This window comes from Triturus cristatus, chromosome 9 (assembly GCF_964204655.1).
Source record: "Triturus cristatus chromosome 9, aTriCri1.1, whole genome shotgun sequence".
Lineage (NCBI taxonomy): Eukaryota > Metazoa > Chordata > Amphibia > Caudata > Salamandridae > Triturus > Triturus cristatus.
The window spans coordinates 215,142,578-215,169,894 of record NC_140592.1 but is presented as its reverse complement, the minus strand read 5'-3'; the positions used below and the strand labels follow the sequence as shown (position 1 = coordinate 215,169,894).

At 46.0% G+C, this 27,317-nt stretch overlaps 1 protein-coding gene across 3 annotated transcripts in view; it reads left to right on the top strand.

Annotated features, from left to right (window-relative positions):
* The window catches only part of RPP14 (ribonuclease P/MRP subunit p14), a 113,911-nt gene that overhangs the window by 9,069 nt on the left and 77,525 nt on the right, over nucleotides 1-27,317 (top strand). For all 3 annotated transcript variants that reach the window (XM_085624750.1, XM_085624752.1, XM_085624751.1), the window contains exons 2-3: nucleotides 14,853-14,965; nucleotides 15,042-15,126. In XM_085624750.1, coding sequence (XP_085480876.1) covers nucleotides 14,868-14,965; nucleotides 15,042-15,126 — 183 coding nt within the window. In that variant the 5' untranslated portion in view covers nucleotides 14,853-14,867. The remainder of the gene's footprint in view (nucleotides 1-14,852; nucleotides 14,966-15,041; nucleotides 15,127-27,317) is intronic.

Genomic DNA, 27,317 nt, shown 5'->3' with positions numbered 1-27,317 from the left:
CCCGCCTCATCTCTCATAAATATGTAGGTGGCTGATGATAAAAGGGGCACGAGCAGTCCACAACCATGCAAAGCCTCCCTCGAGCCACACCACTGATAGTTGGTAGAGCAAGGCCAGTGTAGTCAACAATATACAGGGCCCTCCTGGGGATGTTGAATGTCTGGGGGAAGGGGAAGCTCCAGTACTGGACCAGTCTCACCTCTGCAGATGGGCCAAGGACTTGTGGCCAGGAGAGGGGCACAAGCGATCTTGGCCTCCCCTTCAGGCAGTGAAGGTGGCCTTGAGGACCAGCAAGGCTCTCCTCTGAGGGGGTGCCAAAGAGCTCCGCACCCCCGGCGTCCCCTGTGCAATAACGCCTTATTGCCAGGGGCCTCTGATCAGGCCCCAGCCCTGCGGCGAAGTCTGTACTCTGAAGGTGAACAGGCATCCTTCTCGCCCAAAGAAGAGGAAAATGGGAAAGGAGGGTAGCAACACCCCCCACCGCCAACGGTATGACACCAGGGCAGCGCACAGTCACCCTCCGCTGCCTCCGATGCTCACTCGCTGCTTATGCCTCCCAGGCCCCCTCCCCCCCCCTTTCAAGCCACACCGCTCCGGTCACTGGCCCATTAGGCCCCACAGTCTTCTCTGGGCTGGAACGACAGTCCCCGATCCCCTCCTAAGTAGGACGGTGCTAGCAGGGTCCACAGGAATAACTCCTCCCACTTTTACAGCCCCCGTAAGTTAGGGGCGTTCCATCTGGGCCCACTTCTAGGCCCACCAGGCTGGGTCCTGTGCCAGACCCTCCACACGGGCTCCTCTGCCCCAGAGGTGCTAGGCAGGCTACAGTAGCTCTCCAGACACCCAAAAGCAGCCCCCTTTGTCCTTCGACCACGGCCACACCAAATGTGCATATTACTTATGGTTATATTATTCTATGTTTAACATGTATAAATAGGTGAGTTTTTATCATAACTATCCATCTACAATTGCTTCACTGTTGAAGGAAAAAATAAAAAAAAAAGATTTGCTTAAAGTACAGCAACCCTTGAAAGTTTTAATTTATTAAATACAACTCAAATCTAGATATATCACCTTACTTATACATATATACCTTCCATGTGCGTATGTATCTTTATATTCATTATTTTACTCCTAATTCAGCATCTCCAATGCACTACCCTATATCTCATCCTATTCCTCTCTCCATATATCCTCTACCTCCTCTCTGACTCGTCTCAAATCTCAATCTACTACTCTCCAATGCAATACCTTGCCTCATCCTATACCTCTCTCCATGTATCCTCTACCTCCAGTCTGACTCACCCCAAACCCCATTCTACTACTGTGTTTCCCAAAATAACCCTTGCAAGACTCTTCCCTCCTTGCTTCATCTCAAACCTCTTTTACTATTCATCTTTCCCAAACAAGCCTCTCTAAACCCTTCCCTCTGACTCTTCCCCCTCCCCTCTACTCATCCCAAACCTCCTCCTGCTGCTATGATCTCCAAATGTTGACCGCAGGAATGCCAGGTTTGGAAGACCGCTGCCTGGCTGACGGGAGCACTTATCACGAAAACTATCCTATTTTCTTCTCTGGATTTCCCCCCCAAAAATTTGGGAATATTTTTCCAATGAATTCAGTAAATTCAAGGTCATCAATGCTTGATAGTTTCCTTTTTATTCGCTGATTACGAAATTCCTCATACACCAATAACATCTTGGTCATTCTTACAGTTTAGACTGTGACTTTGTCTAAAACCTAATGCATTTCGGGTCATTAGCGACCCTTCCTCAGGGGTCTCATCATAACAGTCTGCAAATCAAAATGAAATAAGACGATACTCAATTCCGTCCTCAATGAGATATACAGAAAATTAATAACATTCCCAACAAATACAAAATGTGACTTAAATACCGAAAACTCATGACCGAACTGAAAAAACACATAACTGAACTAAACAAGCATTTGCAATGCAATAGGTCTCACATTTACGCGAGTTTAAGCTATTGGCATTGTAAATGACAATGCCTTTTATTTCCTTTTTAAAAACTAAAACAAGAATAAAAGGCTTTGTTATTTGCAATGTCAATAGCTCAAACTCGCGTAAATGCGTGACCTTATTGCATTGCAAATGCCTGTTGTTTTGAGAATCTGGTCACCCTATGTGTTATATATCTGGATGCAATGACAGAAGCAGCAGGTTACCTGTTGGCTAAACTATGATGAGCACAGATTTGCAGCTTACTTTTGAAGGCTTGCCCTAATTACATCAGTCACCCCCCTTTTGAGAGACCCCACTTTTTTTTTATTCCACTTAAAGTCCTGTCTCGCACCCTTACTTTGCCAATAGTTGCGCTTGGCTCCCCACCCACGGTCCTCTTGCATTAATATGAAGAAATTGCGCCTGTATGTAAACACAATAGCAACAGCTCCCGTTCTAACAACAATTGCACACTCAGTGTAAAGGGGCGGGTTGGTTGCAATGAGATTTATGAAGCCAGGCAAGGCAGGAGGTCGGCTGCATGCTCCTAGCAGAGGGGGGACGGAGTGGCACACACAGGCACACGCACACGCCACCACCACCTCCTCCTCTCCTACTTAGATGTCTATCCTGTCCCGGTTTTTGTGTCTCAAAATCTGGTCACCCTAATCATGCACCAATGTTCTACACGACAGCAAAGTGCTGACCTCATGGTTAAATAGGTGATGATATTTTCTGAAAATAATTTTAACTTAAGTTTGTGATCCAGTCACAGTCCTGTCCCCAACAAACGGCGCCAGCATCCTTGCCGTTGTTCCACGCTTTCTATGTCTAGTTGCTCCATGCACTCTCGGTTGTCCCATGCATGCTTTCGATGGTTCCACGCTTTCTATGTATTTGCTCCGGGTTGGTTCCAGATTTGTCTTGTGTGCTCTTAGTGGATACGGCCGGGGGTATGCTCTTATGCAGCTCAGTCCGATGGATACAGTAACAATGCCAAAGTATCGCAAAACCAGTTTCCTTTGGAGAAATGTAGTCCTATATCTCCTAAATAGTTCATCTATTTCATTCAATCCCAGTCACTTACACACTATGCATACCTTGGAAGTGCGACCATATATCCCTTACAGATAATCGCGACAGCTAAAATTGTTAAAAAATACAAATCAGTATATTAGTTAAAAAGAATCCTAGAATACACACTTTAAAAACGGCAACTGGCATAATACATAATATTGATGGTATCTTACATTCAATTGCGAATAAACACTTTAGCAAATATTAATTGCACATTAAGAAACAACAATCCAAATAAACAAGAGTACATTTCATAGACAAAAAACACTGTCTTTAACCCTTTCGATGCGCATCACGGAGCGGTTCCGTCATGCGCATCGGTCGCGCTGTGCGGATGACGGAACCGCTCCGTCACGGCCCCGCCTGCGCAACGAACCTTCAGCACGGCGCGGTAATCCGCACCGCGCTGAAGGGGTTAACATACACATCCGTAGTGAAAGAATTTTAAGGGTTAAAGCCTGGTACTATTCAATTTGTTAAATACTCTTTGGCCATAGCCGCTAGACGGATTGTGTACTTTTCAACAAAACGTCGACACGTTTCGATGGATTCTTAGAGCACCATCTTTTTCAAGACAAAACAGTGGCACTCTAAAACAATTTTTTTTTTTTTTTATAAACATTTGGTCTGTTAAAAACCTCTCAATAGAGTTTGTGGCTGCACCCACAACCCTGAGCATATACTTCATGGGTAGTTGGGGTCAATACCTCCTGTTTCCTATAGGGCTTGTAGTTCAACCATTCTATGATTACTCTACAGTGAATGGAAAGATGTATTCATAGATCTTGAAATGTCTCCCGCAATGATACATTTCTGGCCTGACTCTGCAGTTTATTAAACCAGATAAACTTGGGCAGAGATGGCCTCTTCCATTCGGAGTAAGGTGATCTGTAGGCGTATATCTGCCCCCCCATGACGTATGTAGATTCTGGCCCAGTAAGTGGCTCTCTGGTAAAAGGAGAACGTGCTTGCCTTCTTCGGAGTTAGAGTATAACGTTTAATATCCACTTTGACCTTATTAGAATGTCAAGGTTCCCCTGTAATAATTAGAGTTCAAGTAGCTGCACGCTCCTGCGTGGTATCGTCTGTGGCTTATGGTGATAAATGCAATAACACTGCCTCCACGGCGCGCGGGGCTCCCAGTACTCCGTGGCCTGATGCGAGAACACGACCAATGAGGTAAATGCGCGGCTGATAACGAGCTCGAGGGAAGGACGGGCGAAGAACAAACTGCTGGAAATGGGGACTTGTGATTTGAACATGCACCATTCACCTCCTGAGGAGAGGGGAACGTCTTTCTTGTCTGACCCCTCGTCTCCCTACGACAGCGTAGGGCCTCCACCCCCCTCCTCTGGGCCCCCCCCCCCCCTAGGTTTGAGTTTCCAAGCCCTGGCATTTTTGAACCACTCTTTTGCAGGATAATATTGGGTTGTGAGCACGCGTCCTGCAGACTGCACCAGCTGCCTTTGCATGAATCCGCCTCATTTGCATTTGTGCGTTTCTCAGATTTACAAAGCAAATTATGTATGGGTTGTCAAGTAACCGAAACAGCGCTAAATACACGTGATTTCAGGGTTTTGAGCTCAGTTCGACCCCTGACTTCCACAAATGGACACCACGGTGCAGGACGCAAATCTGCCTGTGCAGATCACGTGACAGGGGCCCCGAGCTCACTACAGGGACCTCGGGGCTGACAGGTATCCATCAAGTTTGAAGAACACTGCATCACAACCAGGGGAGGTTTGTTGTTTAGCCCCCGCATGGAGGCGCCCTTTGGTGGTTAAACTTCAGACGTTGGAAATGAGACCACAATTTATTTTTAATCCAAGCTTGTCCCCTTGACCAGAGGTGAGTGGTACTCGGCTAGTCACGCTGACCTCCGATTACTATACAAAATGTCGGGCAAAAGTCTGGGCACTAGGAAGCACCTGGACACCACGTATCACTGTGCACCCACGCGCTCTGCATCGGAATGTTGGGGCTGCGCCCGACTGTGTGACGAAGCATCTTTCGCATACCGTGTATCACATATTTTGAATGTGCTTCAACCGCAGATGTAAATTTCTAAGCACTGCAACCAGCAACACGTTATAACTCGGTGCACCGTTTTTCACTCTTAAGAAAGATAAGTCTGAACTGAGCCCGGGGCACGCTGGACTGGGAATATATAAGTTAGGGATATTGCGCTTAAACTGGCTTTGAATTTCATCCTTCCGAGGTTAATGTAAATAAGGTAGAGGCAGTAGGGTTAGGATAAATGCGACTTCTGAAACTATAGTGCTCAGACAGCAGAGCTCGATTACGTGCTCTATAAACTTGTCGGTCTGTTTGCTACACGTGCAGCGCCCCAGAACAGCAGCTCATTCGACAGATGCTCCGTTAACCTTGGGCGCGAGGACTTCAGAAGCATCTGATCTTCTGCCTTTGCATCCTTGGAAGAGCGTCTCTCCCGCACCACAACCTCTTCCCCAGTTCGCAGCATCCACCGCTGCTGTGGCTGGTCGCCAGCCAGAGGCGTCCCTCTTGGGATGTGCGCCAACATGGAGCTCCGTAGCGCAGAGTGCTAAAAGCGTCACCGGTCACTTCCCCAATCCTCTTACTCACTGGTTGATTCTCGCCGTTGGCGAGGGTACCAGCCTCGCCCATTATCAAACAAGCATGTTTAGAAAAATATGTATACTCTTGTTAAACCAGTAAGCGACAGCTGCGAGCCTCGGCCTCCGAGAGCCAACGATGCTCGGGAGAGCTCAGACAGAACGGGCGGAGCGAGAGGGAGGGAGGGAGTAAAGTGATGGGTGGGGCGCGTTGTGCCTGTCTGCAGCCCTGCCTCCTTGTGGGACGGCCGATCAGGACTGGATAACGGCTTGTTTACATAACACGCCTCGTGAAGATATGAAAGTGCTTCACGACAGCCGTGAAGCAAGCGATCCAGTCTGGAGGGGACGTCCCAAAAGGCGAAAGGACGGCAACAAAAAAAACAAATTTCCAATGGCAAGCCACCGTTTAGCATAAACGGTGACGCCAGCTAATAGAAATGAGGGGAGGGGCTTCAAGCCCCCTTCTGAAATCCCTCTCTCACAATATCTCTCGCCAGCGAGCGGCGCATGCGCTGCAACGCTAGGCGAGACCTAAAAAAAAACAGGCGGCGTGCACAACATCAGCTCTCATAAAGTGCTCCAACAATGGGGTGCCCTTTAAATGTTCTGATAGTTTACCTATGGAATCATTGTGAGTAAAAACATGCCTAAATTCAAAATCATGCCGCAATTAGTAATATACACGGCCGTTGCCTGAACTCCGTGTTTTCATGTTGTTGAAGTTACCCACAATTTAAGCACCGAAACTTCCCAAAAGTGAGTGAACGTGGTTTAAGATTGAAAATAGTGTAACCACAATTTTATGAACGTGACTCGCATGCTTTAACTCAGAGCCAATCTGCTTACCCACCGGACTCTGAAGCGGTGCGTTCTTGCTACGAAGACCGGAAACGCACACAAGCGAGCCTTCCCGTCTGTGATTTAAAAGAAAGTGACTTCTCTTGGGTGCGTGGTGCATGCTTAAAGGGATAGCGTTCAACAAGATGTTAACGATCAAAATGATATAGGCATGACAAAATAAAAGTAATCAGGACGAGATGAACAAAGGCAAGTGTTACTAGCTTAGAAGACCGTCGGAGCTCACATACAAGCCTTCCCGTATGTGATTAAAAAAGATTGAAACATCTTCTCTTATGATCTCCAAATAAACACTTTCTAGACCATTCCCTCCCTTCACTATCCTTTTTAATCCAACTAACAGACTTGTGTCCAGCTCCAATTACTTCAGATTTCCCTATACTAATTCACCACTAATCCTGTTTTGGGTTCCAGAGTAGCACGCTACTTGCTGAAAAGCGCTTTGACGCTTCATCAGAGGTACCACGTGCTGTACGCTATATAAGTGCAAACCCTTCTCTCTTCTATCTCTCCACTATCCCTTTTCAATCCAAATAACAGACTCGCATGTCTACCGCTCAAATTAATTTTCATATTTCCCCATATTAATTCACCAGTAATTCTTTTTGGGTTCCGGAGTAGCGTGCTACTCGCCGAAAAGCACTTTGATGCCTCGTTAGGGATAGTAAGCGCTATTTAAATACAATTACAATTTGGAGCTATTCCTCATGTTAAATTATGTAAGGGTTGGCAGGCACTTTAGTTATGCAACTTACATAGCATAAACCTAGCAACAGCTTAACGGAGTGCTGAACACAATACAGGTTTTACCCCGGATAGTGCAGTGCAAGTGGTACAGGAATCAGCAACAATGTACAGTGGAGAAGAGAAGGCTGTTAGTGCGAGACATAGAAATTTGCTCGCAAGCAGCATGGCATATTCGCAACTTTGTGTTGGAGCGCTTCTGGTGTTATCCATTTCCGGGTGGTAAACCTGTGATGAGGTGTTTCCCAAAAAGATGGCATTTTAGTTGCATGCAGCAGTTGAGAACGTTTGGAGACCGATAGGATTTGACTTTGCTGCGCCCGTCTAAGTCACAGAACGAGTTGTGGACCTGGGCTTTGCCATGGAAAGGCCTAGGACTCAACCCACTGGTGAGATTAGCATACTTATTGGGCTAACAAATCAGGGTATCGGTTTCCCATATAGTCTGGTAAATCAGTGCAGGGGTACGTGCCCATTTATCATTCAAGGACATTCCTGTTCCAACAACTTGCATAAGGATTCCTATAGCTAATAGTATACAAAAACTCACAGATAACACAAATTGCAACATCGTCAGGTGCAATTCTTGAAAAGACCTTACTTCTGGCCTCCTTATTTCTAAAGGAATGGCAGTCGACTGAGGCCTTTGTTTGTGTTCATAATCCAGATACATGCTGCATGTCTGCTGCAAGCAGACCAGAAATGGATTGTGAACTTTAAAGTTAAGTCTTAAATTGTTTTTATTTTTTTCTGAAGAGTGATTACTGTGGTGAAAGATGCAGGCTTGGATGAAGCCAAACCAGTTGTTTGGGCTGGATTTTGTTGATACTTGGTTCTAAGCTGGAGTAATAAATGCAACTGAGTCAATCAAGTCATGGGGGTAGGAGGAATTTGGTCTTTTAAACTTCTGACCTGCAGACAACAGGGGGTGCAGTCATGCCATTTGTGGGATGCTGGGGCTCTAGGTACCTGTGCATCATGTGACCTTTACATTTGAAGGTTTTACTGCTGCGTCAAAAATTGGGATAGTTAACAGGATTACACAGCTACAGAAAGTGATAAACAGGGCTGCAGGGGAGCAAGAGCACCTCATGAAGGCAAAGGTTTGCCCTGGAAGTATTTTTAGCTCCTAACTCAGCAATTGCACCCTCAGCAGAAAGTGGGTAGGCAACTCTTTTTCAGGGGCTACTGTGAAGATGCAGTCTCCACTGTGGTTCAGTTTGTTGTGGGTGCTGGCCAGATGCAGCACTCAATCCTTAAGGAAAGCTCGAAGGAGCTGGCCCGTAAGGTTCTCGGACTAAGTTTGATTAGTTCTCTTTCCTCTTGGTAGGATCTCCCATCTCCACATGATACAGAAACAGCAGTCTTCTGTCATAGATATTGTCCCTGATTTCAAAGGTGAGCATCCACCGTGGTCCATTCCTCCACCCATGCCTGTATGCAGATCCTCCACAAAGTAAAAGGTAAATTGATCCTGTGTTCCAGACAGCCATCTTCTATGCTGAAGTTATGCTAGCGGCTTTATAGCCAACCAGGAACTGTTGTTAAGTGACACATGAAGGTAGTGAACCAAATTCAAGCGCATGTGTTTGTTAATGCTGTCTAGTTCCATGGTGATGAGGAATAACACTAATATTTGCAGTGTCTCAGAATCCTTGGTGATGTGAGATATCCTATAATACACTGAATGTCTGTCCACTCCAGACTTGCATCTAGTCGGCCAGCTGCTGTTGCTGGAGCTGCAGGTGTTCTTCCTGTGACATCAGTAGTGGGGGATGCGCACAAATCATATTTTGGTTGTGAGCATGTGGTCATGCCGTAGCCTTTTATTATTAACTTTTTTAGGCCCATAAAAGACAAGGCAAGTGCTTGCTTATCTAGATAGACACCATGTCAACATTGCGCTGCTTCAAGAAACACATCTCACTAAAAATAAGGCGGATACATTTGGTAAAAAATGGGCAGACGTGGTGATATCTGTGACCTATTCTTCCTATGCTAGGGGTGTAACCACAATTATACGCAAAGGGACACTTTTTATTAGGCACCTCTCAATAATTGATCTAAATGGAAGATATGTCATAATCACAGGAGTGCTGAGAGGGACTAAAGTTGGAATCATTAATGTGTATGGGCCGAACATTGATGACCTCATATTTTACACCCAACTTTGGGCGCAGGTACGCGCGTTGCCTGATATGGGGCGGAGATTTTAATGTTGTGTTGGATGCTAAATTGGATAGGTCCCAGAACACTACGGAGCGCCACATGGGGGCCGCTTCTACTATTCAAAAGGGCATGGAGGAATTTGGCATGATAGATATCTGGCGGCCCCAAAATCCGCTAACTCAAGAAAGCACCCATTCCTCCACAGCAAACAATAGCTGGTCTAGACTGGACTATTGGCTGATCACGAGACAAGCGTCTACGTGGGCTGGAGACATCGCACATCTCCCAAAAACGCTGTCTGACCACAAACCTGTTCTGCTAGCGTTAACGGTTCCTACTTATGCACCACCTCCATTTATCTGGAGATTCAACGCACAGGCGCTCCTTGACCCCCTATACAAAGACGCAATACAAAAAGCGATCAAAGACTACTTTGCAGACAATGCAAACTCAGTGGGCAGGGCGGCTACTATGTGGGAGGCCTTTAAGGCCACACTGAGAGGCATCTGCATAAGCACGGCTGCGGGTATCCTGAAGGATATAAGGACGTAGCTGAAAAAGAGTGAGGATCGCATACAAGGACTAGAAACTGAATATGATCTTTCCCACAGCACCGACACTCTCGGGGACATTCGGGAGGAAGTCAATAGATGCAATACATTAGCAGAGGACGAAATAAAATATATCTCCCGGCGCTACGTGGCGCGCAGGCTGGGGGAGGGTGGTAGACCTGGACGGACACTAGCTCAAAAGGTACGTGCGGAGCGCAGGCAGCAAACGGTCATTCAGATAGAGGATGACAGGGGGCACAGGCATTATGACACTCAGGGAATACTTCGCTCTTTTGTGGACCACGGCTGCTACAGCTGATATTTTAGAATATATTTCAGACATTGCCCTAGTGTGGCTATCGGATACACATAGAGAATATCTTGCTAAACCCATCTCAGAGGAGGACGTGTTATTGGCAATCAAATCACTGCCAAATGGGAAATCGTCTGGGCCTGACGGGTACACCGCGGAATTTTACAAAGCATTCCCAGACCTCTTAATTCCACCGCTGCTAGAGATGTATGACGAAGCATATCAAAACAAGACTCTTCCTCTCACGCTACGGGAAGCAATTATAGTAGCTCTCCTGAAACCAGATAAAAATCCGGACAAGACGGAATCCTACAGACCTCTATCGTTAATAAATACGGACGCAAAAATATTAGCCACAATTATAGCCACGAGGCTAAAACCACTAATACCCAGAATAATCCTACCTGATCAATCCGGGTTTATACCAGAGCGCTCCACAGCTCATAACCTCCGCACTATTTTTGCCCTGCTACATCCGCTAAATCCGGAGATGCAGGCGGTGGCAGTACTCCTAGATGCGGCTAAGGCCTTCGACTCGGTCGAGTGGTCATATCTGTTTGCAATATTAAAAATGATAGGATTGCCCCCTAGGCTCATGGCCTGGATTTCCTTGCTCTATAATAAACCGACTGCACGGGTCAAGGTCAATGGGTGTATCTCGGATACACTAGACATACAGCGCGGTACTAGACAGGGCTGCCCGCTGTCCCCCATGCTGTTTGCCATTGCATTAGAACCTTTGGCCTGTAAACTACGTCAGAAATACGCACATGCTGCCCTACGATTTAGTCAGAGGCCCATCATTTTATCGTTGTATGCAGATGATACGGTGCTATACTTGAGTGTCCCGGAGGATACTCTCTCACAAATATTGCGGGAGTATATAAAATATGGTCGGGTCTCTGGATTATTAATTAATTGGAGCAAATCGGCAATAATCCCACTAACAGCTAACACTAAAGAGATACAAATGGAGTTCCCCCTAGTTTGGCATGATGACCCAATCAAATATCTTGGGATTTGGGTGCACCGTGATGCAGAATTGGTGCTGAGACACAATTATGGTATAGCAATCGACCACATAGAAACACAAATAACAAGATGGATCTCACTTCCTCTATCCCTAGCGGATAGAATAGCATTAATAAAGATGATACTGCTGCCCAAGCTATTATATCTCTTCATTAATATACCGATAAAGCCACCTTCCCCCATATTTAGACGAATACGATCAAATTTCAACAGACTGATATGGGCCAGAAAGCAGGCCCGCATTGGACTTAATATCATGTCCTTACCATACAAAGTAGGCGGCTTTGACGTCCCGGACATCTATCTATACTATCTATGCGCGCAAGCACAATACGCGCATTATTGGTATCATCCGGTGAGATACTTAGCGGTGGAGGAGGGTGGCGCTGACCCAATACCACTACCGAGTATAGTCACACACACTCGACAACACCTATCGCAGCTAGAAATAAACACAGTGCGGACGACATCGGAAGCTTGGCGCAGTATAAGTCAGATGGCAGGAAAAACCCCGATATACGCCCCGGACCTGCCTTTGGCGTGTCACCATGTGCTGTCGGTAACACAGGAAAAAAATAGCACGAGGACCCTAGCAGAAATTGGGATTACACGGATGGGTGATCTGTATAAAGATGGACGTTTCATCTCGTTAGAGGACTTATCCTACGTTAGCAATCAAACATTACTGTTCAGATTCACTTATCATAGATTGACAGCAGCTATAAAAGAATTATATCCTACTTTCCCAAACGAACCCCCAACGCTGAAGTCACTGCAAATGGTAATAATCACGTCCGCGCATGCTCGCATAATATCCAAGCTATATGAGTTACTTCAGGCTGAAATTGGAGGGCAAACACATAAAGCTCGGGATAAATGGAACACACTACTAGATTCTCCTTTGACAGATGCAGAGTGGGAATCATGCTGTTCACTAATTACCCTTCTTACCTCCAACAGTAACCTCCGCATTACTCACTACAAATACATACATCAAGCCTATCACACGCCGACCAAACTACACAAATATGGATTAAGGGGTGATGCACGATGTAGGAGATGTGGGGCGGACCAGGCTGACTTCATACATCTAGCATGGCATTGTGAGAGGATAAGGAGGTATTGGGAGCTTGTCATTCATCACTTGAGTGTACTGTCCTCCTGCACACTGGTATGTACACCGCAGCTGTGCTTGCTGGGGCAGCATATACCGATGACCTCAAGGAAAAAGAAGCTGACTGCTATAATACTACTCCTGGCAAAGCACAGGGTGTCTATGTGCTGGGACAGCAAACTAGCCCCTACACTGGCAAGCTGGATAAAAGACTCCACATATTGCAGAGACAATTTCATATTATATGCCGAAGAACTGCCAGACAGGTCAAGGCCATTGGACATTTGGGAACCATTTACAGAATACCTGCGCGACCACGCTAACTTGCTCCTAGAGACTGGTTGATTTGAATATGGCACAGTATAAGTAATATTTATGTATATCTGACTACTTCAATATGTCGGTTTTGGGTAGTGTGATGACTAGAGTCTTACAAGGTACTGTGGTTGTGATAATGTCCTGTAGGAGACGATCATACTGTATGTTTATTAAACAAAAATTATTTCTTTTTGCCTCCAACCAATTGTGTGAACACACAGGAGTCCTCTGATCCACTACTGCTTTTGTGTCTCCAGCACAGGCACAGAACAACCTGAGGTGTATTGGCCTGGGCAATGCTCTGTGTATCACAGAGTAATGGGTGCTATTGATCTAAAATAGACTACCTTCCGTGACCTGTTGTGTTGTTTTATGCCACCACTTCTTCACTCTCAGTACAGGGCCTCTCTGGGTCTGTTCCAGCTGGATTGTAGAGCATATGCAGGATATCTCTCACCTCTCCATCACTGAAAGCATGTTGGCTACTTGGTTAGGAGTGTTTCTCAAACTTTGGTCCACTGTAGAAGGATTTATTCGACTCACATACCAACTCTGCCAGTGTTGTTCTTCGATAAAGCCCTGGGTGTGATGACCTCCTGTCTACAAGAGGTTCTTCTGTTTCTGTTAGACTCATAACATTCTGATGCATAGAGCCTCCCGTTTGAAACAAAAGCCCACTGCGCTGGGGGGGGCTCAGAGGACAACTTCTTAGCAGGTACCGCTTCGCTTCTTCCAATCATTAGAGGTTAGTCGATACTGGTTCCTTGGAACATGGTTACTGCGTGCCTTGAGCTAGTCTCCCGTATTTCATGAGTTTGTCTGCCACCCTTAAAATGAGAGTCTGGATAAAGATGGATGGGTCATACCAGTAAGAGCAGCAGTGAACCACCCATATGTGGCTGTCCCTCTAGTCTAGAGAATGCTCTAGGAGCCAGTTATGTGGAAGGGAATGTAGTGCCCTCTGCTCCTAAGACTGTGTTCCATTCTTGCATGATGGCTCATGGTTTTAGGAGCCGAATGAAAGTGGAATTGTGGACTTCCATTACAAGTCACTCTGAGGAATAGCTTGTATTCTCTCGAAGACACGGATGTTGAGTGCCTTCTACAGTAAACTCCAACATGCTATACATTTATTTAGCACCAGCTAAAACTCTTAACAGCACCTACTTGTAAGATTCCTTCTCACTCGCCCTATTTATTAATTGGCCTTGGCAATTGTCTTCAAAGTTCATTGAATAAACCTTTCCCAGAAACGTCAACCAAGCCATGATATATTGTGTATCTCCTCTGAAAATCTCCTTTGTCAGGATAGTGGGAGGCAATCCTAGAGATTGAGATCCCCTTTTGTTGTGGGGGTAATAACCCTGCTTGTCTTGACCCCATGCTGTGTGACCAATACCGCCACTCCTCCCCAGTATGACCAGTGGTGGTAGGCCACACAACAAACAAATGATGGACGGAATGCTGACAATGCAGACATTCTCCCCCAGTCAAGAGATCTGGGTTAAATCCATCGTTCTTTTGCCCACTACACCACCCCAGTTTAGACATGGCCATATGCAAATCAGTCTTGACCCTGTGCCTCATGGGAACAGTCCAGCCCGAACTGCCAAGCCATGTCTTCCCTGGACCGGAATCAAGCATCCTAGGACCGGTTTCTGGCTATCAGCCGTCATCAGCCAGGATAGCTTGACTCCAGTGGCGTAGTGAGCACGGGTCCCACGTCTGGGAATACCCATCCCACTTAGGGCGAAAAGCGTTACAACAAACAAATGATGGACGGAATGCTGACAATGCAGACATTCTCCCCCAGTCAAGAGATCTGGGTTAAATCCATCGTTCTGGTAGGCCACACAGACAGTATGTATTCCACCATCTGATTGGTTGAACCTCCACTTGTGTCTTGCCTTTTAATGGGCAAACTGCAGTATCTTGGTGACAAGATGTTGGCTCTTCCCTCCACCAAGGACAAAATAAAGCTTAAGTAGCTTAGCTAAGAAAGGCTTCAGTGCACTTCAGCAGCTACTTTAGTTTCTTATGTCTTTCGATGTACAGTGACTACATTCTGATTCCGCATAATCTTGTATTCAGTTTTTCATTTTGTGGTTTTTATTAGGTCCCGTTCTTTATTATGAGAGAACTGCTTGATAGAAAGAGGCTGGAGCCTTGTCCATATGAAAGAATTGTGTTGAACACTTCTTCAGGATACCATTATATGAAGATCCAACTGTAAGTTTGCGTTTAGATCAAACATTTTTCCCATGTATTGTAAATGGACTTTTAATTAATTGCTTTCTATATATAGAATATTCCAAGAGGTCCAGCTTCGCCTCAATGCAGCACAGTTCAAACAAGTGATTATCTTGGCTTTGAAGGAATTGCACGGAGAGGTATGTTCACTTTCTGGGCAATCTACATTTCTGAATTCAACATCACATAACTCTGTGTGTCTGATTTCTATTTTGGTTTGCCTGATAGATAATACACTGTCCGTGCCTAGTGAAAATGCTTTAAAATGTACTGAATCCTCCTCGTTCGCTCTTTTATGCCATGTCTGCCATAACCCTTCATGCTAGCCTCTCTTCTTGTCAGTAAAATTCTTCCATTGATCTATGCTCTTATGTGAACTGTTATTCCATTGCTAATTGTGCATCCCTTTATGTCTGCGCAAAAAGTCAACCCATCTTACCCACTGGCTCTTGTGAGTGGCATTCACTCATTGATAAACCCATATTTAGCAGCCAGCAGCTGATTGAAACTAACATTCATGTCATATGGGGTATTCCCTCTGCACCAGAATGCACCAATGAAGTGGCTATACTTGATGCACGAGTCTGCAAAAGGGAGGCTTGTCACAAGTATGGTTGGCTACTCACTGCCATAGTGGCCAGTGTTAACCTAGGGACCGGACGAGTCTGATGGGATTCCACCCCTCATCAGCTTTAATGGCACCCTCAGATAATGAAGGGATTCCACCCCTCGGCAGCTTTCTTAGCACTCTAGGTACTAAATTGCAGCTGACCTGTACTCTTGTCACAAGCATGTGCTGGCTCTTTGTCACTCCCTGCAGGGCTGTGTGGTAACTGCAGGGGTGGTGAAGAATTAATAATCATCACAGTCTGCTATGCTGGAGCCAGCAGTGACTTGTGATTGTTTTTGGGCTTGGGGCAGTGTGTCTGTGTAGGTATATGTGTGTGACAGAAAGTGTGAGTGTGTGCACTTTTTCTTGTGGTGTTTTGTCGATCTGTAGCACACTCCATGTATTGTCACAATGATGGGCGTCCGTGACATACAGTTAATGGCATGATGGCTCCCCACTGCTGACATAAAGCTGGATTTAGCGTAGTTGGGAGTTAACATTTCCATACTGTGGACATCAGGGCACAATGGTGCCTGCTCTGCCATGTTGCTGTTGTGACATAATGGTGGTAATACTTGGCATATTTTAAGCAGTCTTGACATGATGGTACCCACCCATGGTACAATGCAGATCCTCGCGTATATAGTCATCCTTTAGCATGCATTACACATTAAATAAAAGGTGGCTGTGGATGGCAGATCTAAACAATATTTGACTGGTTAAGGAGCAGTGGCCCCTTGTATCGCACTGTTACTGGCAAGCCATGCCCAAGGCTATATAAATGTGTGAGGCATCCCATTAATTCATCCATCAACCTACTAGTAAGTACATCTACCTGTGCACTCACCAATTTATCATCCTTTCACACCGCCATCTTTTTATGTGTACGTTCATTCTTCTGTCAATTAGTTCATTTTTGCATGGATCTACGACCACCACGCCTTTACTGAAGTACCCTTTGCCAATCAAGACAAAATCTACCTGCAGGAATTTGCCTGAGTAGCAGAGTATGTCCAAAGCCTCAGCAGTGCTTGCTGCAGGTGGTTCCCATTCCAGAGAGAAGCCTTCGCTCTCTAAGAAACTATCTTGCTTTCTGTTCAGAGGCAATCCATTAAAAAACAAGCATTTGCAATGCAATAGGTCTCGCAGTTACGCAAGTTTAAGCTATTGGCATAGTAAATGACAATGCCTTTTATTTATGTTTTCAAAACGAAAACAAAAATATACGGCATTGTTATTTGCAATAGCTCAAGCTGGCGTAACTGTGAGACCTATTGCATTGCAAATGCTGTTTTTTTAAAGGTGTTGTTGCATATTTATATAGCGCGAACTCGACCAGAAGATATTTGAGCGCTTTACATGAGCACCATATTTACATTACACATTCAGGCATGGGGAGATTAAGTGATTTGCCCAGAATCAGGATGTGGACGCGACCGGGAGGCTCGAACCCTGGTTTCTAGCACCAAAGTCGGCAGTCTAGCCGACAGACCACATCCTCTCCATATGAGCCGCTTAATTTGCCATGTTACACTCCTGTGGTTCCAGACCCTTTTATTCCACTCTGATTGCAGTTCTCGATGTATCTTACTAGGTCTCCCACCATACTTATTTAGGACAGCTAATCAATGCGGTTTCTCCCTCCAGATGTATTGTAACAGGAGTGCATGGTATACTGTTGTTATTCGCTTTGCCTTTTTATATGAAAAGAGTTACGCTCACAGTAAAAAAAACAAGGCATAGAACAATGCACGTCTCCAAAGACGCCACATCTTCAGTAAGCTCCCTGAAATAACCTTTTTAGATTGATTTTGGAGCAGAAGCGGTTACCAGTGTCATCTTTCATACTGCTAAGCAACTGCCATTTTCCAATAGAAACCTCTAGTGCGAATCGGGAATCGCTCTAATAGCAATAGGGAAGCGGGTAGTTTACTGCAGTTTTGGTGCAGAAACCACCACTGCTGTTGCAATGAATCCGCATGAACGAAAGGGACTGTATACAGGCACGCACACAGGAAAAGCAAACGCTCATGTGAGTCGCATGCTGTATACAAGTTTATAAGTGATCAAGAAAGAGGTGGCGTTCCTGCACACAGTTAGTGCCGCGCGCTCATTACTGTGGCCAGTTTAGCTTGTTTTTTGTACATTACAGTAAAGTACTCTATAAATCGCTGCCCAGGAGCTATGTTTGAAGGGCTGCTAGGATTGTTACTGTGAATGACATGTGCTGCTAGGGCAGGGAGGGGGAGAACATGGAGGCTGCAGCATTGGCAGAGAGACTCTGTCAGAGAGTAGAGGAGAGTATAGAGGCAAGGAGGGGGCAGACAAATGGCAGAGGAAAGGATAAAGATGGGGTGCACAGAAGAGAGAGAGAGAGAGAATGAGAGAGAGAGAATGGAAAATTGAGAAAATGAGAAGGGGCGGAGAGGTACAGATAGGAAAGGATAGGGCAGGTAAAGGAGAAATCATGGGGGTAGAGTGAGTGAAGACAGCAAGAGATTAACAATAGACCTAGGTACAGAAAGAGAGTGGGGTAGGATGAACCTGTGGGGGAGGGGCACGGAAAGATACATGGGAACCTGAATGCTCTGAATACCAACAAAAAGCAAAGGGTGGGGAGGGTGACTGGCGGTGCGAATGGAGTTAGGAAAAGGAAAGGGCGAGAGAAAAACGCTACGCTTAGGTGATGAGCTCGAAGGAAAAGAAAGGCTAGGGAAGGATTGTTGAAAAGAAGTATGATGACATTCAAGGGAATCATACCATGCGTTCAGGGGGGTGAATGAATGGGGCCCAGTGTGCCTGCAGTGTGTCCCTTGTGGACTCGCCTGCAATGTCTTTCCCGCTGCCTGCGCCCAATTACACATTGAACCAACCGAAAGTAAAGCATCTTCCTACACAAGCTGCCCATATTGCAATGCAGCCTTTTTTCCACAAAGAAATATCAGAAGCAGTAACTTGTACAAACAAGCTACATGAGGGAGGATGGGTGGGGGGGACAAAGAACGGACAGCGGGTGGAGGATGTTAAACAGAACAGACCGCTGAAGGAGGGCGGATGGTGGTAAAGAGAACGGAAAGTGGGAGGAGGGTGGTAAACAGAATGGACAGCGGGAGGAGGGCGTAGGGTTGGCAAAAAAGAATGGATAAAGTGAGGAGAGTGGAGGGTTGGCAAAACAGAACAGACAGTGGGCAGAGGGTGAATGGTTGGCAAAAGGGTAAGAGAGAGAACCTGCAGACTCACACACTTAATAAGTGTGCATCACAAAAGTATAACGTGGGGGGGGGGGGGTGAAGTGGCAGGCACTCACCAGACAGATGCAACGAGCGGTCAAGGATAAATGAAAGCTCCAGGTCTGTTCCAGCTGGAATCGAGTGGGATGCTGGCAACAAGGGCCGGAGGGCTAATAAATTAATAAATTAAACTGGAGTTGGTGCGCCTGCGAATTGGGGAAAGTAGCACATAACATATGAACCGTGCCAGATAATTAACTAGTTATGTGTTCTCCGAGGTGGTGTGTGTGTGGGGGGAGGGTGGGGGGATGGGGCTGAAGTGAGAAGCAATGTCCCCAAGTGTAGTGTTTTCGCATCATGAGAAGAAAGCATTTGTTGCACCACTCCTCGTATTACCAGTGTCACTGATGGCTTGTTAGCTTTTCATTTTGCTGTAGACAGCTCTTGTCGCATGGAGTCTGTCTGCGTCGCCCTGAGGTGCCATCTACGTGTATATTTTATAGCTATCAGTACCATACTTACACTCATGTTTCTTGTAGGCAAATACTGTATTCGTAAAAATCAGAACTGTGTAAGCGAAGTGCCCTGATAATGAAGCATAATGATAGCATTGGGAGGGAAATGTTTCCCTACTAATTAAACAGCACAACTGAGGTGCTGGTGTTTAGTCACTGAGCTGCAGGGGGCACGTGACTGCTGAGCTCGAGCCCTCTGTCCCTGTTGGCCCTGCCCTCTTTGTTACCTCATCGCTCTGTTGAGAAGCACGGCTTACCTTGTTCACACATCGGGTACACTGCAGCCATAGGTGATGACACCCGTGTACCCATCTGCTTCAGGCGCGGGTGGCGAGCTATGTCACCCGAAGGCAGATCACAAGGCTACGGGAAAGGTAACCATTGTGAAGCCTACATTGCTATCAGAGAACTTGAAGTGCGTTTCTTGACCACAAAGTGCGTGTGCTAAGACTGCCCAAAAATCTACGTAATGGGATTCTGTTTTTGAAAAGCTTTACCGCGTGTACATATTGTGGACATAACCACGCAAAATACAGGCCACATCCATAAAAGAAGAAGCCACCTTCCTCTATTATTTTGATAAGATTAAATGTTTTACACAAGTAGTGCTCTCCCTCGTTTAGTATCACACTAGTTATTATTAGAAGTCGGTCGGTGTATAGACGCTAATCACCAGACAGGGTGATGCCACATGGCGGTATGTTGTCGCGCATCTGAGTGTCCCAAAGGCTCACTACGCCTAGAAGTCCCAGTCCTAGCTCCCCGAGCGGACGTGTGCTCCAAGGCGGGGGGCTGAAGCGAGGAGAGGATGCCTGAGCAGACGTGTGCTGGCGGGGGAGGGGTACAGGGGGGCTCCGAGGCGGGGGGGCTGAAGTGAGATGAAGCTTTCCAAGCGGACGTGTGCTCAGAGGCTGGGGGACTGAAGCGAGGAGAGGCTGCCCGAGCAGCCATTACAAGCATGCAAGCCACAATAAAAACAAGCAAGACGTGCGGCCGCGAGTTGTGTGCGTGCTCGCGTGAAAGTGATCCACAGCAGAAGTGAAAGTGATCGCGCTCCAGATGGTGCCTCAGGACTCCCTGAAGAGGGCACGCTACTACAACAGAGAAAGTATGTTCACCCCGAGGAACGAACCCTAAAAATGAAAAACTGGCTTGTCACTAAACATTCCACCACGGATGGTAAAATTAGACAAATTGTCAACACCCAATGGGATCTTTTAAACATCAACAGAGATGAGAATAGGCTCACTAGACCATTAATTGCCTTCAGGAGAAATAACAACTAACGGAACCTGTTGGTGAGAGCCAAAAGAGCAGAAAAGAGTAACTTTTGCCAAAAGCCAATCACAGGTGGTGATCCCATGAAAGGTAATCACAAATGTGGCACAGGCTAGACTTCCACGGTTGCTATCCATAAACGAGGGTAAAGAGAATGTCTCCGTGAGCCTTGTGATCGGCTGGCACCTCGGGCATGTTTACTACGGGAACACATGGGAATGCAAAGCCATTAATCAAGCAGGATGGCTCTGTCTCCCTTCACGCCCAGGGAGGAGGGAGATGCGAGCAGAGCATCAAAGGGCTGGGTGAGAAGGGAGGGGGGAATGCAAGGGTCAAAGCGGCGAAAGTGAAAGTAATCGAGCAGAGCATCAACGGGCTGGGTGAGAAGGGAGGGGGGAATGCAATGAGCAGAGGAGCACCTGTGCATGTGCATGTGATCGTGCACTCAAGGTTTAGGCCAGCCAAAAGACTGTGGGTAGCACTTTGAAAATCCCACATATAAGATGCAATGAGCACTGTTTCCGTCAGTTGAGCTACTGTTAGTAGATTCAAAGGACCCCCACCTACAGTGAGGAACATGCAGTCTATGGTTTCAATCCTTAATTATTTTTTTTTTTACATAAGACAGACACCTTCCTTGTCTTTGCCCCACCTTCTTCCAGTTATAGCTCCATTATCAGTCATGTGGGCGTGGGTTGAAGTGTACTAGTGAGGGTCTACTAGAATGTATAATGATATCGTGGGCATGTGAGTCCTCTGAACTCTGCAGAGAAGAATGTAATATAGGGAACCTAGATTTCCCCATACTCCTTGTCAGCAGGTGATAATGATATGGTCAGTTTTTCCATGCCCGTCAGGTTCCTCAAGCAGTGAAGGCACACCAATGCTCTTGACATTTGTCTCCCCCCCCCCCCCCCCCATTCCTCCTTGAGATAAAATCGCTGCGCATAATACTGGTAACATTTGTTTACCCTGCACCACATGCAAGCGCAGAGTTTGCCAGCCTGTGATCTTGTTTACATCATTCAGCATTTCTGTTCAAAATCTGGACCGTTTCTACAGTCGTTTTAGAAGTGAGAAAAAGTTGCTGACTCCAAAAAGAGGCTAGGTCATTGCAAAAAGCATTCTTGTCTTCACAGACTCTGAACCAGAGCATTTGAGTTGTTAGTTTCTTCCTGGATAGTTTTAAAAAGGGGTTTGGGGGTCCTACCTGCTGCTTCTCATAAAAGTGAGTACATGAGCCAGTTTCTCATTTGTGTATATTGTATTCTATCCAATTCAGACAGTTTGAAGACCTTCTTGCTACCCTAAAACAAATTCATCTGGTCCTTATTGAACATGTCTTTGGTTGTCATGCATTCTCCCATATCCAGTTCCCAAATTTTGCATCCTCCATGACCGGTGAGAAATCATGGTTCAGATGGATCAGGCTGAATGGCACTTGGAAGATGTTAAACACTCCTTTGCTATTTTATACCAAACTATAAGAGGTGGCTTAGTGATTTCTGAAATATATATATATATATATAGATTTCTCAGCCTTGCCTCTCTCTGAAACCCTCATTTCATTTAAAGCCCTCTCATTTCTGCTTCTCTAGATGACCATTCTATAATAAACCTAAACTGGAAGCATAATAATATTTCATGAAGGTTTGGGCAAGTGAAGCTGCCTCTTTTCATGGCGGCCATGATAATTTTGTTATTTGCCCTAGTTTATTTGCTTGGCCTTATAAAATTTATTTACCAGTTTGTCTCATGGGATTTAAGTTGGGAGTGCTTGAAAGTGGTAAAGCAAGCGGTGAGGTAATTCTCCAATTATTTGACAGCATCATAAGGTCGTATGAGCGCTGACACCTGTTCAGTGGTCATGGCAAAGAGGATGGATGAAAGATAAAAGCCTTGCCTTGTCCCTCTCTGGAACTGAAGTTTTTCCAAGCAAGTTCAGTTCATTCTAATCCTCGACTCTGGGATCTTGTAATTGGTAAGGGAACAATTTTTCCTCTTAACTCCCATTCGTACTTTGGCTAGTACGTCTATTAAGAAATCCCAGTTTAATAGTTTGGGACTGTATGAAAGCATATATACAGGGGGAGGGGGGGTGATGCTTCGGTTTATTTTGCCCTAAAATAGGAGTAAACAGCTAGAGGAAGTTCAAATTCGGCAGGAGTGTTTGAATTTGGAAAAAGATCATGCACATGCAATCCTCTTAAAGGACACACAGGATCAGCCACTATTTCTGAAACTAATTGAGAGACGTCAAACGCCCAGTAGGGGGCTGAAGGAGAGGGTGGCTGCCATCTTTCAGAAAAATAGGACCTTTCAATAGGAGTATGGAGAAAAGGTGGGGCATTTGTTGGCTTGTCAGATCTCTGATAAAAAAATCTAATAATACTATCCGTCGGATTATAGGGGAAAGTGGTGTCGTTTTTATGAATCCTCAATCAATTATGGAACAATTTGCCATATTTTATCAAATTGTATCAGGGACCTGATAGCATTGACATTCAGACTACAGATAAGTACTTGCAGGAATGTGGTATGCCCCGACTAAATTCTCAAAAGCAACAGGCTCTTGAAGGGGATATATTTTTTGACGAGGTTGTGACAGCCATAAATTCACTACCCTCAGGGAAAGCAGCTGGGGAAGATTCTATACCGCTGGAATTAAAAAATTGTTTTATAGATATCTTGGCAACAGAGTTCTTAGATCTGGCTACTGCCATTAGCAACGGAGAGGTAGCTCAGCTATCATGGGGAAGTACTAGCATTGTTGTCTTTCTCAAAAAAGACAAGTCTCGGAGCAAGGAAGTGAGGAGCTTGAACAGGAGGTCGAAGGGTCGCCCAGTGGCCAGATGCAATGGCAACAGACAGATGAGTAACTTTTGAGACACCCTTCCATATGCTGGAATGAGTTGCACTCTCTTTGGTGCACACTGCGTGGCGTGTCGGGTAATCCAGGGAGGGAGGATGGGAGATATGCTGCCCCCCGGACACTGGGGGCCTGTACCTCTTGAACATACTATTGTGATACATGCCCCGCCAAAACTTTTTGCTTTTATACTCCGGGGTGCACTGAGCCGTAGGTGGGATTTCTAGGGCAAAGGGCCTTGCAAGGTTTAGATAAAGGGCTTATAATCCCAGTCAGCAGTCAGAGATCACTTCAAACTGGAGGCTAGTCCACGACCCCTCAGAAATGTTTTGTTCTGTACATGTTGGGCGACAGGCACTCTGCACGTTTGGGAGGTTGGGGACCCACCTAGCAGGGATGCAGGTAGGGGGGCGTTGGGTTTGTTGTTTGTTTTGTTTAAAGGGGAGGGGACATATGCTCGAGACCTTGATATCCAACAGCTACTGGTAGTCGACACAGAGTATGAACATTAGATGGCTAGAGTACATTAAAAACTTTGTATGCAATCTCGGCCACCCTGAATATTTCCTGGAGCCCCTTAGCCTACAAGATGTCAACAGGAAAGAACTTAAATCTAGTTGTTTAAACTTTCTGGAAAATAAGAGAAGAAATATGGAACTAGAAAACATTTTGGTACAAGCACACCAGCTACTATCTCCAAATGATAGACTTCAACCTTATTTAGGTATGTTTACAAGAGACTACGATAGATTTTTGTTGACCCATTTGAGATTGGGTATCTTCCACAGGCTTGTCACTTTTCCCACCCAGAATGATTGGTCAAAGGAGTTGTGGAAATGTCCATGGGATGATGTGTCTATTCAATCGACTATACATGTTCTGGTTTTTTGCAAATTTTATTCTTGTAATAGGAAAAGGTGGATTTTGCCAATTTTTAAAAAAAGCGGTTTAAGACCATGCCGCCCCGCTTCCTTGTTTATACAACTTCTAGGAGAAGAACAGTTGACTGTTTCAGTTTTAATATTTTTAAAGTATGTTTTAAAATGTAGAAACTCAATCGTGGTGTACTCAAAACCTTTCAAATTTTATTTGATCTGGAATGTACTGATGTTATATGAATTTTACAAATTAATGATATATATTGTGCTTTTATGATTATTACATTTAATCGAATAAAGCTGATTGAATTGAATTAACACAGAGAGTATGACAATGGGGAGGGTGCACCTCATTGCTATAAGCCCAAACAGCAATCATGGGAGACCCAGCTAGTATGAAGATGTGGTCCTGGAACTTGAACGGTCTTGGGCGCACACCGGTGATGCAATATCTTAAGAGACACTCCCCGGATGTTGTTTTGATTTAGGAATCGCATTTGAGGGGAAGCAAATGTAAGGCCCTAGATCGTTTTGGCTACAAAATGGTAGCTCACTCCAGGTTTACGTCAGGTGCACCGGGGTGTGAATCCTGGTGCGTAACACACTGCCCCTTGTAATCACAGGTACATGGACAGATACCGCGGGGTGCTTCGTGGCGGCTGCGGGTAAATGGGAGGTGCGTTTGCTTATTCTCGGCTCTTGCTACATACCGCCGAGTCTCCACTCTGTGATCCTTCCTCAACTTAGTTCACTCATAACTGACCTGCCCCTAGGCACCCTACTCGTTGGTGGTGATACAAATGCAGTCATGGACCCAGAAATAGACCGGTCTGGCTCTCGGACCGGTAAACATGGGGAACGCGGTCTGGCAGACTTCGTCATGGCAATGGGCATGATAGACCTATGGCGGGTCCATAATCCTGCATTGAGTCAGTACACTTTTTACTCGGCTAGACATGGGTCCTTCTCCAGAATAGACCACTTTTTCACTCATACTTGCAAGGTGGGAGACTTTACAAACGCTAAGCACATGGCGAGGGGGGTCTCAGATCACACCCAAGTGCGCGTTACACTTAAAGGCCTGGCTATTGACAGAGCCATGTTCCTGAGGATAGATCCTTGGCGACTCCGAGATCCCGGCACTTGGTGACAAGCTCCGTGAGGGCTCTGAGCTGTATTTTAAGGAAAATAAAGGGACTGTAGAGTCACACAATACTCTGTGGGAGGCCTATAAGACAGTTTTGAGGGGACAGGTGCAGGCGCTGATTGGAGAACAGAAAAAAGAGGAGACTTTGCAGATTAGACAAATAGAAAAATAAATAAGCTAAATGGAGCGTGATGCTGTGACTGCTTCGTGCCAGGACTTGCGCCACAGGTTGGCGTTGAAACAACGGGAACTTCGGTCCCTGGCAGAATGCAAGGCGAGGGCATACGCGCTAGCCACACAGCATCGCGTATATGATGTTGGAGACAAAGCCTTTAAACTCCTTGCATGGCTGGAGAGACGCGACATAGATCCTGGGTGACAGGGGTACGTGATGGGGAAGGAGTGCTTAAGTTCACCAGCAATGACATAGCAGAAGCCTTTGCTGTGCACTTCGAGCGAGTCTATGCACAAGGTAAGAAGCGGATTGTGTAGAGATAAGGATTTCAAGTTACCAGTGGTGCCCATGCAGACACGCAAACCTATTAGAAGCGGACATCACGGTGGAAGAGCTAGGTAAAGCCTGGGGCTCCCTTAAATCAGGAAAGGCATCAGGTCCCAATCGGCTCCCGGTTGAGATATTCAAGAGGCAGGCCGCGATCATAGTCCCTCCGCTCAGAGAAATGCTATTGGAGGCACGCAACTTAGGACACTTGCCGGCAGACCAGAGGGCAGCAACGATAGCAGTGATTGATAAAGATGGAAAGCCACCCAATCAGTGTAGTTCTTACTGTCCTATTTCTTATTAACGTGGAGGCCAAGGTCCTGGCAAAGACCTTGGCGGACAGGCTGGTGTCCGTGATTACGAACCTAGTACACGGGGACCAATCTGGGTTCACGGGCAGTAGAAGTACCCGGCACAACCTACGGAGACTGTATGGGGTGCTGCACATGACTAGTGGTAACGAGACCCAACAGACGGCATTGATGGCGCTGGACGCCTCAATGGCTTTCGACCGCATTGAATGGCCATACCTATTTATGGTCCTTCAGAGTTTGGGGTTTGGTTCCATTTTCTGTGGCTGGGTCAGACTCTTGTACGAGATGCCTACGGGGTGGGTGCGAGTCAACGGGGACACTTTCTAGATCCTTTCAGCTGCAGAGAGGTACTAGGCAGGGGTGCACCCTGTCCCCGCTCCTGTTTGCTCGTGCGCTGTAACCACTGGCACACTGGATCAGGAGAGATCCCATGATCTGGGGAATAAAGGCGCCAGGGGGATGGGAGGAGTGCATCTCCCTAAAGGCTGATAATATTGTTCTATACCTGGCACAACCCTACTACTCAATAGCGCAAGTGCTCCATATTTACGAGCTCTTTGGTAGCTACTCTGGATATAATATTAACTGGTCAAAGTCTGTGATCTTTTCACTGTCAAATCCCAACAACCCCCCCCCCCCAGACTTTTGTTGCGGTGCTTGGCTTAAGTGGTGTTAGAGGGCTTTACATATTTAAGGGTCCATGTCACAAGGGATCAGAAGGAGTTCCTGGATAGGAATCTTGGACCACAAATGAGTCGCTTGACTGCAAACGTCAGTCACTGGCGCACGATCCCGCTCTCTCTTATGGGAAGGGCGGCTCTCTTTAAAATGATGACGCTACCAAGGCTCCTCTATATTCTGCAGAATACCCCCTTTCTGGTCCCTCTGACTATATTTAAGCGTATAGCACAAGAAGTTCGGACACTGTTGTGGGAGGGTTGCGTCCCGAGAATCGTGCTCCACAAGTTGCAGAGGGGAGTCTACAATG